Genomic DNA, 11,573 nt, shown 5'->3' with positions numbered 1-11,573 from the left:
AAAAATAATTTAAAATTAAAAAAAAAAACTACTGTAGCCGGACATGGTGGCGCATGTCTGTAATCCTAGCACTCGGGAGGATGAGGCAGGAGGATTATTGCGAGTTTGAGGCCAGCCTGAGCTACAAAGTGAGGTCAAGGCCAGCCTGAGCTGCATAGTAGACCCTGTCTCAAAAAGACAAAAATTTAAAAAAAAATTTAAAAAAACTCTTGTGCATCAAGGGCATCAACAAGAAAATGAATACAGTCTATGGAGTGGGAGAAAATATTTGCAAATCACAGATCTGATAAAAATTCAGAATTCAGGATATGAAAAATTTTTACAATTCAACCACAAAACAACACAATAAAGATGGGCAAAGCACATGAATAGTTATTTCTTCAAAGAAGACATAAAAATGGTGAAGAAGCATGTAAAAACACTTGACATCTCAGTCATGAGAGAAAAGCAGCTACTCTGGTGGCTGAGTCAGGAGGATAGCCACTTCAAGGCTGCCCTAGTCTACACAGTGAAAACTTGTGTCAAAACAAAATAAAAGAGAGGGAGGAAGGAAGGAAGGAAGGGGAGAAAGGAATGTAAAATGGTCTGTGTACTGTGAAAAACAGTTTGTGCTTCCTCATAAAGTAAAACAGAATAAGCATGTGACGAAGCAAGTCCACTCGTAGGTGCACACACCAACTACCTGAAAACAGGTACACAAAAATGTTTTTATGAATGTTCCCAGCACCACTATGCACAACACCCAAATGATGGAGATAACCTAAATGTCCATCTTCAGATGAATGAATAAACAAAATGTGCCTAATTTACACAATGGAATGAAAATTGCTCATAGAAGGAATGAAGCTGAGTGTGGTGGTACATGCCTATAGTTCCAGCTACTTGGGAGGCTGAGGCAGGAGCATCTCAAGTTTGGGGCTAGCCTGTGCAATTTAGAAACACCTTGTTTCAAAAATAAAAAATAAAAAAGGCTGAGCATATAGCTTTGTGGTAGAGCACTTGCCTAATGAAGCATAATACATGGTACAATACTGATGAACTTGGAAAACATGAAACTAAGTGAAAGAAAGCAGACACAAAAGACCACATAGTATATGATACTACTTACATGAACTATCTGGACTGAGTAAATCCAGAGATAAAAAAAATCCAGTCTGTAAGGTTGCCAGGTGCTGGAGGAATGGGGGCAGGAGAAGCTGCTTAATGAGGTCTAGAGGGTGGAACTGAAAATGTCTTGCTGGTGGCTGGGCAACACTGCAGCTCTGCTATCACTAAATTATGCACTTACATGATTACTTTTGTAGTGCGTTCATTGTCAATGCAAAGAAAAATGAAGCGATGGAACCAGTTGTCTGGTTCATCTCTAGTTCCTTGGAGAAGGTTGAATCTCACTACTGAAACTCAAGCCTCACTGGGCATGGTGTTGTGCACGCCTGTAATCCCAGCACCTGGGAGGCTGAGGCAGGAGGATCCTTGCAAGTTCAAGGCCAGCCTAGGGTACAAAGTGAGCTCAAGACCAGCCTGAACTGCATAAGGAGACCCTGTCTCAAAAAAGCCAAAAAAAAAAAAGAAAGAAAAGAAAAGAAACTCTAGCCTCATCCACCATCTGTACCATTACTCACTTCCCTACTCTTATAATTGATTATTTTATTTTATTAATAAGATTGCAGTACTGGAAATTAAACCCAGGGCCTTACATTTGTTAGACAAATGCTCTACCCTGGAGCTATACTTCCAGCCCAGCTTTTAAATTTACCCAAGACAGGGTGTGGGGGTACACACCTTTAATCCCAGCACTTAGAGGCTGAGGCAAGAGAATTGCAAATTTTAGCCCAGCTTGGGCAATTTAGTAATGTAGTGAAACCCGGCCTCAGAATAAAAAATAAAAAAGTGCAGGGATGTAGTTTTCAGTACAAAGGCTCTAGGTTGAATTCTCACTACTGGGAAAAACATTTGAAAGGAAACTATAAATGGAAAGCACCCTGAGTCTTTAAAACAAATCTCACTGCCAGTTGTGTTGGCGCTTGCCTGTAACCCCACCATTCAAGAGGCTGAGGCTGGAGGATCCCCACAAGTTTGAGACCAGCCTGGGGTACATAGTGAGTTCAAAGCCAGCCTGGACTACATAGCAAGACCGTGTCTCAAAACAAACAAACAAACAAACAAACAAACTCACTCCTGTTCTCACTGCTTTGTTTGAAAACCAGGAAAGTTGCTCTGAGGAACACTTAACATTTTTTATTTCCAGTTTTGTTTCCTTTTAACTTTAGAAGCAGTTGGTTATGTACAATGTACACTATGATGCTAGATGCCAATGGTCCCTACTGGATTTGACTGGAGCCCCTATTAGGGGCTCCAATTTTTTAAATTAAATATTCAGAAATTCAAATTTTGATGTGAAGTAGTTTTAATTCCATAATTAAATAATTAATTAGTTAATTTTTGTGGTACTGGGGAGTGAACCAGAGCCTCAAGCACACTGAGCAATAGCTTTATCACTAAGCTACACCCTTAGCCCTTTTATTTTATTTTGAGACAGAATCTCACTAAGCTGCCCAAGTTGGCCTTGAACTTACGATCTTCCTGCCTCAGCCTTCTAGGGTAGCTTGGGTTATAGCCCTGTGCCACTGCATCAGCATGATTTTTGAAAAATACTGGATGGAACTGCTTTTCTTACCTCTGAGAGCAAGGTAAGCAAGGTAAAACATTTGTAGCTAACCAGGGGTTACCAACTTTCAGTATGATTCTCCCATTTTGAATAAGTATGAACAGTGTTCAGGGAAGGGAAAGGGATTTCCTGGTGTCTAAACTGGTAAGGGGTAGGCAAGCCCCAGTGAGTCCCACCTGGTTCAGTCTAGGGAAGAAAACCAGTGCAATGCACACTCAGGGCTTGGGCTCCATCCAGGTTCCATTCCCCACCCCACCCCCGACCCATTAGGCTGGAACCAGTGAGGACTCCAGGCCTCCCAGCACAGGGTATGCGGGTCAGCGCCTCAGAGCCCCAGCCCAGGAGGGTCCTCACACCGTGCCAAGGCCCATCCATGCCGTGGAACATCATTTGTTTCATTTTGTTTGGAAACACTGCAAAGTTACAGGATCCGTGCTCATCACCCTGAAACGCTTTGGGGCTGTGTTTTCCTTTCTTAACTTTTAACTTACAAGTAATTCATGAAGATTTTTCTTTGTAAAACAGAAACATACAAAGGTCACAAAACTGCCTTCTACCACTGTTCCCCTCAACTGCATCCTGTCCCTAGCAACAATTATGGCCATCCTCAGTTTGGGTGTATCCTTACACAGCCTTTTCCAAGCTTGCTTTCTTTTTATTTATTTATTGACAGTCTTACTATGTCGCTTAGGCTGGCTTTGAGCTCGCTGTGTATGCCAGGCTGGCCTCAGACTTGCAATGATCCAGCCTCCTGCCTCAGCCTCTGGAATGCTGGGATCACAGGCTTGTACCACCATACCTGGCTTTCTCAGCTTCCTATATGCCTACATTAGCTATGGAAAATAGTGTGGTACCATTTTGCAAGTTTCTTTTTTTTTTTTTTTTTGGTTTTTCTCCTGTACCGGGAACCGAACTCACGACCTTGTGCTTGCCAGGCAGGCGCTTTTGCCGCTGAGCTAAATCCCCAGCCCCTGCAAGTTTCTTTTATACACAAATAATGCTGTATGGAAAAGTTATTCTGTAGTTCGTGTTTTGTTTTGCTAGGCTGGGGACTGAACGCAGGGTTTTGTGCATTCTAGCAAGGGCTCTACCTCTGAGACCTATATCTTCAGCCTTTATTTTTTAATTTATCTTGACAGGGTCCCATTAAGTTGCCATCTGGCCTCAAACTTGTGATCCTACTGCCTCACCCTTCCATAGAGCTGGGATTATGGTGTGAGCCTCTGCACCAGCTGCAATTTTTCATTCACGTCTTTCTTCCCATGTGAGCACACAGTTCTACCTTTGCCTTTTTCAGGGCTGTGGAATATTCCATAGTGTAAGTAAATCATGGTTTTATTTACCCAGACCCCTTGTGATGGACTTTTAGGCTGTTTATGCATGGAGTCATGTCTTTTCCTTTTTTATCCAGATCCCAAACAAACAGGTTTCTGTGTTGTGTGTGTGTGTGTGTGTGTGTTTTAAGCGTGTGGTGTGAAAGATCATTTAGATAAACACAAAGGGTGGTCTGTGGCATGTTATTACAGCAAGGGCACAGGTGTCACCAGGCTCTCTCAGGATACCCCGGGGACCCTGGGGTTGATATATGTGCTGTGCTGGAGACTCACCACACTGGATCTGGTTGTCAACACACTGCCAGGGGTAGCTGTCCAATTTGGGGCTGCAGCCAGCCTCCTCGGCACGAGTGTAGCAGCAGTCATGTTGGTGGCAGCACCTGTGGGTGTCACATGGGCAGGTGGGTCACTCTCCTGGCTGTCCTCCCTTGCTGGGAGGATAGGGGACTGAAGATCTCCAAGGAGCCTGTGTCCTCTGCTTCAAGTTTTGCCCTTGATCACCCCAACCCTTGCCCCTGTGTGCCCCGCACAGCCCCCATCTCTGGCCATGCTCGAGGTGGCCCTGCCACCGCCAGCTTGCCTCACTCTGAGGCTCTGAGCTGCAGCTACCAGGCCTGCTCTGTCCCTGGAGTGAGCCACGAGCCTCCAGTTCTGTCTGTGTGGGACCCTCTGCTGGGACCACTCATGCCGGGTCTCAGCCCCCACCCCAGGCTATCATCCAGGCCTTCTGCCTCCCCAGCCTGCCACCGTCTCCTTGTTACACCTGCTCCTGAAGCACAGGCTCCCTCCTCCAGGGTAGGTTTGTCCTGAGTCTTCAGGACAAACCTCATTAGCATCTGTCCTTCTGGATGACAGGCTCCATAGGGTCCCCAGGGCCTAGCCCTCGTTCTGACATATAACATAATAAACATTTGCTGTCGAGCAACTCCCTAAGGAGCACTCATACCTATTATCCATCATTCATTCATTCTCCCTATAGAGCTTCTCCCTATGTGCCATCAGCTCCACTTTGCTGAGCCCTCAACAGAGTGTGGCAGAGCGGTCGGCCAGCTCTTGCCCTGATCTCAGGAAGCCCCCAGCCTGCGGAAGGAGACAGGCAGGCCACCAGACACGTGTGGTGAGAAGTGCTGGGACGCAGGGTAGGCAGAGGGACTCTGGGAGCCCACAGGAGGTAGCACACCCAAGGAGGCTTCAAGGAAGACTTCCTGGAGGCGGCAGATGCCTGAGCTGGCTCTGAAGGATGAGCAGACAACCAGACTGTGGGAGTGCATGTGTGGTGGCAGGAGCTTCCAAGGCTCAGGGGTGAGTCCAGACCTCTTGGGGACAATCACATCTGAGATGGGCCTGACCATGCCACATAGCGCTGCAGGGACAGCGAACAAATTCCTGTGACCTTAACGTTTTACTCATCAAGAGCATGATTTGTATTTTCTCCTGAGGCAGTCAATGACTTCTAAGTGGCTTTCGCTAAGAATGATGACTCTTCAATTGGGCCTACAGGTGCCCAAAAGGCTACTAAAAGTAGAACAAAGCTTGATCTTCCTTTTACAAAACTCTGGGTTTGTTAGCTCTAAATTTACATCCCTATCTCAGCCCCCTACGGGACCAATATCAGCAGGATAAGAGATTTACAGGGACGTCCAGATGCTATTGCCCTACATCTATGGTCACTTTAGAGCTTTGCAAGGCTGAAATTGCCCCACAAGCCACAAGAATTCAAGCTGAGCTATGAAGCCAGGACTGAGGCTATGGTTGTTCAGACACAACCACTCCATCAAACTGGCTCCTTGGATCCGGTGACGCTCCCCCTCCAGCTACGATCCAAGCTGGAGTCCTTTCCTCACCTTTTTACCTTTCAATTAAAGCTCTTTTCCTGAAAATTTGTGCTTTAGTTTTAATTTCCATTATCACTAAAGCAAGGACCCACACTAGCCGGTGATACGGTCTCCTACAAGGGAAGAAGCAGCCAAACCCTGCACTGTGTTGTCTACAAGCTTTATGGAAATGGGGGAGTGGCTGCTCCTCACAGAGCCTCGGGGCATGCATCTATAAAATGGGGGTGAACACTGCATGCTTCTCTCCAAGCAGGGACATGAAGGTAAATGACAAAGTCACAGAAAGATTTCAGGCCATACCTCTGCACAGCAGGCCCTGCTCAAATGTAGCAGAAGGCAGAGGTTGAGGGTGTGAATCCAGCCAAATCACCTGGGTTGAAATCCCAGCTCCCATGCCTTGTACACTGTGCAGCCCCAGACAAGAAACTGTGCCTCACTCTCCTTGTCTAGGAAATGGGGTTGTTGTGAAGACCTGTGGGGATCCTCAGAGCAGTTTCTAGTGCATACTAAGTCTGGTTATCTTTATGTTATTTTTCAGGTGGCATAAAAGCCCATGGCCAGGGTCGGAGGCAACTGGTACCAAGATGTGTCTGAGCTGGGTGTGGCGGTGCACTCCCGAGTCACAGCACTCTGAGAGGGCTCAGGCAGGAACATCACAAGTTCAAGCCCAGCATAGGCAATTTAACGACTTGAAAGCCGGGTGTGGTGGTAATGCCAGCACTCTGGAGGCTGAGGCAGGGGGACCGTTTCGAGTTCTAGACCAGCCTGGGCTACAAAAGGAGCTCAAGGCCAGCCTGAACTGCATAGCGAGACCTTGTCTCAAAAAGACAAAAAAAAAAAAAAAAATTAGTGACTTGAAGAGACCCTTCAAAATGAAAAATAAAAATGGGCTGGAGCTGTAGCTCAGTAAGGAGGCCATGAATTAAGTAAAAAAAAAAATGTGTCTGAGATAGAAACCACCACCACAGGACAGAGGAGCAATGACTCCCACACCCTTAATCTATTACTCGTTAAAATATGATGTGCGTTCTCTTCTGATGCGGTCAGGGACTTGAAAGCTGCTTTTGCTAAAAACAAAACAAATGCAACAAAACTAAAAAAAAAATGACTGTTCAGTTGGGCCCCCAGGTGCCCAGTGGGTAACTAAAAGCAGAACAAAGCTTGACCTTCATTTGTATGTCTCTCCCCTTCCTTTTTGCTAAATTTACTGGTACAGTTTGTTTATACATAAAGATCATATTCATCATAAGGAATTTGTACCTGTATATGATATATTTTGGTTCCACTTTTTTTGTCTGTTTCTTTTGTAACTTTAAAAATTTGGTTCAGATCCCTCCTCAACCCTGTCCATAGGCATGTTGATCATTTAGGGAGTGTCTGTCTACAAACTGGTAATACAAGGTCGATTAGCCCTAAATTTACTTAACCTATCTCATCTCTCTTCAAGACTGAGGACATCAAGATAAGAGATTTACGCAGGGACAGTGAGCTACTGATGGGCACCCAGAAGTCCTCATTCATTGCCCTAAACCCACCATCACCTTGGATCCCAGCAGAGCCTCTATAAAACTGAGACTTCGGGGCTGGGGATTTAGCTCAGTGGCACAGCGACTGCCTGGCAAGCGCAAGGTCGTAAGTTCCATTCCCAGTACCGGAAGAAAAAAAACAAAAAACTCTGAGACTTCCCGGAGCAGAAATAGACACCTCATGGCCCCCTCAAGCGACAAGGACTTCTTGAGAGCCATCATGCAAAACCAGAACTGGGAGAATGATCAAGCAGACCTTTGCCCACCTCAGCCCCTCTGAAAAAACTGGTCTCGTTCCTTTGTTAATGGGACAGTGCCCCCTTCCCCTCAAGCTGAAACTCCTTTCCCTTTTTCATTACTCTCTAACCTTGCCTAATAAATCAGCCCATGCCGCTCACTGAAATGACAGGAAACGTTCTTCCGCTACCGTGTCAAGAACCTCCCTGGGCTGGACCTCATCGGGTGCCATAGCTTCACCAGTCACATAACCTAGCAGGACCTCTGCCTGCAGGATGATTCCGCAGCATGCTGGGATCATTCTGGGACAAAGCCTGACATCAGTTTTCTGTATTTCCTCATAGGCCCTAACTACTGCAGGAGTCGGGTAGGGCTTCCGGCCTGGGCCCAAGTACATACTCACCAGTCAATGCTATCCAGGGGCTTGCCATGCCCTCCCAGGCCACAGAAACAGCCGTATTTCGCATAGACTATGGGAGGTCGAGGTCCCACACAAGTCACAGTATCTGCCAGTTCCAATATCCCACGTCGATGCACATGTGACCTTCTGGATGCTGGAGGACAAACAAAGGTTGGGTGAGGACTTCCCTGGCCCTAGGGAAGGGCACTGGCCTGAGATGGGGCAGGTAGTGCAGTGTGACTGGGTTCAAATCCCACCTCCTAATTGTGTGACCTTGGACAAACTATGAACCTTTCTGTGCCTCAGTCTCCTCATTTATGAAGTGGAGGATAAGGTGACCTAACTTACAGAATAAAGGAGATAGTACATACAAAGCACTCAGTGCATAACAAGCTGTTAGGATTGCTATCCTCCAGGCAGGGAAAACAAGTCACAGATAACACAGCATGAGCAATTACACTACTGGGCCTTTGCATAGGACACTGTCTTCCTGGAATGCCTTGCTTTGCAACCCTTCACCCCAGCAGGTCTAGACACAATCAGACAGAAAATCGTGCACCAAGTGTTTGCCTAGCTGCCTGTTCTGGGCACTTGGGCATCAGAGCTAAACAGTGTTTCTCTCATCAAGGTAGGTGCCTCCGGGGACTTCCCAGTCCCTGGGCCCCATTCCTCTCCTTGACTCTGGGCCCCTTCCAGTCAGGGAGGCCCCCAGCCTGGGCCCACCATGTCTTTGGATCTTGGTACAGCCCCGACACATAGTAGTGGGTATGACTGGGATAGCTGCAGCTGACAGGTGAGAAAGAGGAGGCTCCCACAGCCCACAAGTACCTGAGCTGAGGCTTCAGCCCAGGCTCTGACTCACAAACCAGTGCTCCTTCCTTCTTCTGTGCTCAGTAATGGCAGGGAAGGAGGAGGACTGCTGGGTACCAGAGCCAAGAGGCAAAGAAGCAGACAGGGGTGCATACCAGAAATAGGCTCCAGGGACTGAGGACAGTAGAGGTTCGTGCCTGGCATTAGGCCATCATGTCTCTTTCATAAACCCCTCCCCAACCTCTTTTTGAGGCACTGGGGGTTTGGAGTCAGGGCCTTTGTGCTGAGCTACATCCCCAGCTCTTTTTCAAAATTCTGCAACCTGGGGGCTGGGGATGTAGCTCAGCGGCACAGCGCCTGCCTGGCAAGCGCAAGGTCGTGAGTTTGATTCCCAGTACCGGAAAAAAAAAAAAAAAATCTGCAATATGGCCTTGCTAAGTCATTAAATTGCCCAGGTTGGGTCTAAACTGTGATCCTCCTGCCTCAGCCTTCCCAACCACTGGAATTCACAGGTGAGGGTCACTACAACTGGCTCTTTCATCTGTTGATTAGAACAGGTGTTTTTTTTTGAGGAGCCTGGACTAAATTTAAATCCAATTGTTTTTTTCCTCAGTGGAAAAAGTAGCATATTAGTGTATGGGGTGGGGGAGTAGAGATGTGTCAGGAAGAAAATGTAAAAAAGGAGTTTAGAGCGCAAATGTCACCTTGCTCTCTGCATGCTGGTCCTCACTCTCCCAGCAGCCCACAAACCTTGCAGAGCTCCCTTGAGCGGTGGACTCAGCTCAGAGGCCCCGTTGCACCCCAAGGCACAGTGAGAGGTTACTCCTACCGCTCCAGCCTCCTTTCTCTTGCAGCAGGAATCATGCACCATCCTCACAGTTACACCAGTATAAAGGAGACCTCTGGCTTAGGCATTTCTGGCACACTTCCTCATGTGTGTGACCTCTGGATCCACCAAGCCTCAGGACACGCACTCACCTAGCTGCAGAGTGAGGCCCCTATCCCAGCACCACATCCCGAAGCTCTCTGCTTGCAGTCATCCCCACCCCTGACCGACCACTTTCTGTATCTCAGGGCCTAGGAACGGCCCCGCTGGTGGCCTGGGCACAGGGTGAACACCCATGCTGGGTTTGGAACCAAAGAAAACACTCCCTTTGTGCCAACATAGGCGGGGCGGGTCAGGCTGGGTCTGTTTGCTGTCTGCTTGCCTGAGGACAGCCTCCCAGGCAGACAGCCTCCTCCAGGAGTGCCGGGGCTGGTGGGCACCTGCAGGGTCCTGGGCTGCATGCATGTGTGCCTCTGTGCTTCTGTGCCTGTGTGTGTCTCAACTTGCCCTGGGGCTATCCCAAGTGTCCCCTGGCTGTATACACATGTGCTCCCTTGGGTGCATCTTTGTTGATTGCAGCATGGATCCTTGTATGGGCCCCCTGAGTGCCAGGGAAGGCTGAGACCTGGGTGTCTCTCTGTGCTTGAGGTGTCTGTATATTCCCTGACGATATCTGTGCACCCCAGGAATGGGCAGTCACACAGGGACCTCTCTGGGGGTGACTCCCAGGGAGAGGTTGGGAGGACAGCTGCTGTGCTCAGCTGCTTCTGTCTCTGCTTCCCACCAACCCCTGGAGTCTGCCCAGACTGCATAGACAGGAAGCCGACCGGTCAGAGGAGTGTAGGCACTCTGGGTTTCCAGAGAGGGCTACAAGGAATGAGGAGAATGCCCCACAGGCTGAGGCCCCCAGGGAAGGACAAGGCAAGGTCTGAGACCCCGGGGGAGGTGAGTGGGAGACAGGGTCAGGAGAGGACTAGGGCACAGGGCTTCTGGGTGCCCGGCAGAGATGAGTGGTTGTGCACCAGAGGAGAGGCTGGTGCATGGCAGTCCCTGCGGAGGGGCCGGAGGGAGCCGGGTCGGTACTCACCCTCGCTGGCTACGGGGCCAGTGGACCCGGGCAGCAGCAGCAGGAGGAGGAGCAGCAGCATTTTGGACGCGCACGGACGTAGCGGACCCATCACAGGGCGGCAGGTGTGGAACTGGATGCCTGGCCAGTTTAATCCCCGAGCCAAGCCGAGCCCCCTTCGGGCTCCGCCCCGGCCTCACCTTCCCCCCCTCTCGGGGGGGGGCGGGCGGAGCCAGCGGGGGCGGGCACCTGGGCCCTCGTGGAGCTTCCTCCCGACCTCTGCACCTTGGTCCCGTGTGGGCTCCAGAGGCCGTGTTGGGCGCTGGGGACACAGTGGGATGCGTCCTTGGAGACGGGGAGCAGAAAGGGGCTCTGCTGATGCTGTTATCCGCAGCCCGCTCCTCCTGCCCACCTGGGCTTCGGGAAGGGGTGGAGGCTGGGGGAGGGGCAGTGCTGAATTTACCTTACATCCCGCCTCCTCCCAGTTGGGGTCCTGGTGAATCCAGGGTCTTCCCTCTGAGCTACATACCCACGCTCCGCACTGTCTTTTTTTTTTTTTTAAATAACTTTTACAGTTTTGAGACAGGGTCTGGCTAAATCGATACATTCCCAAGCCTGGGCTTGAACACAAATTGTGATCCTCCTGCATCAGCCTCTAGAGTGCTGGGATTACAGGCTCGCTCCAACATGCCTGGCTTTAACCTTTTAAAATAAACCGGGTGGCACAAATAAACTTGTGGTGTAATCTGTAAATCTGTAATCCCAGCATTTAGGAGGCTGAGTCAGGAGGATTGGTGCAAATTCAGGGCCAGCCTGAGTTACATAATGTGTTCAAAGCTAGTCTAAACTACATAGGGAGACCCGGTCTCAA

At 49.0% G+C, this 11,573-nt stretch overlaps 1 protein-coding gene across 1 annotated transcript in view; it reads right to left on the bottom strand.

The window, feature by feature from the left end:
• The window catches only part of Pla2g10 (phospholipase A2, group X), a 17,397-nt gene extending 6,535 nt beyond the window's left edge, over positions 1-10,862 (bottom strand). The window contains exons 1-3 of the mRNA XM_005391132.2: positions 10,724-10,862; positions 8,004-8,154; positions 4,276-4,382 (exon numbers count right to left, since the gene is read on the bottom strand). Coding sequence (XP_005391189.1) covers positions 4,276-4,382; positions 8,004-8,154; positions 10,724-10,814 — 349 coding nt within the window. The 5' untranslated portion in view covers positions 10,815-10,862. The remainder of the gene's footprint in view (positions 1-4,275; positions 4,383-8,003; positions 8,155-10,723) is intronic.
• Between the last annotated feature and the right edge of the window lie 711 nt (positions 10,863-11,573).

The sequence above is a fragment of the Chinchilla lanigera genome, unplaced genomic scaffold (assembly GCF_000276665.1).
Source record: "Chinchilla lanigera isolate Chin_1 unplaced genomic scaffold, ChiLan1.0 scaffold00041, whole genome shotgun sequence".
Taxonomy (NCBI): Eukaryota; Metazoa; Chordata; class Mammalia; order Rodentia; family Chinchillidae; genus Chinchilla; species Chinchilla lanigera.
The sequence above is the reverse complement of the archived record's forward strand: the minus strand, read 5'-3'. Positions and strand labels throughout refer to the sequence as shown.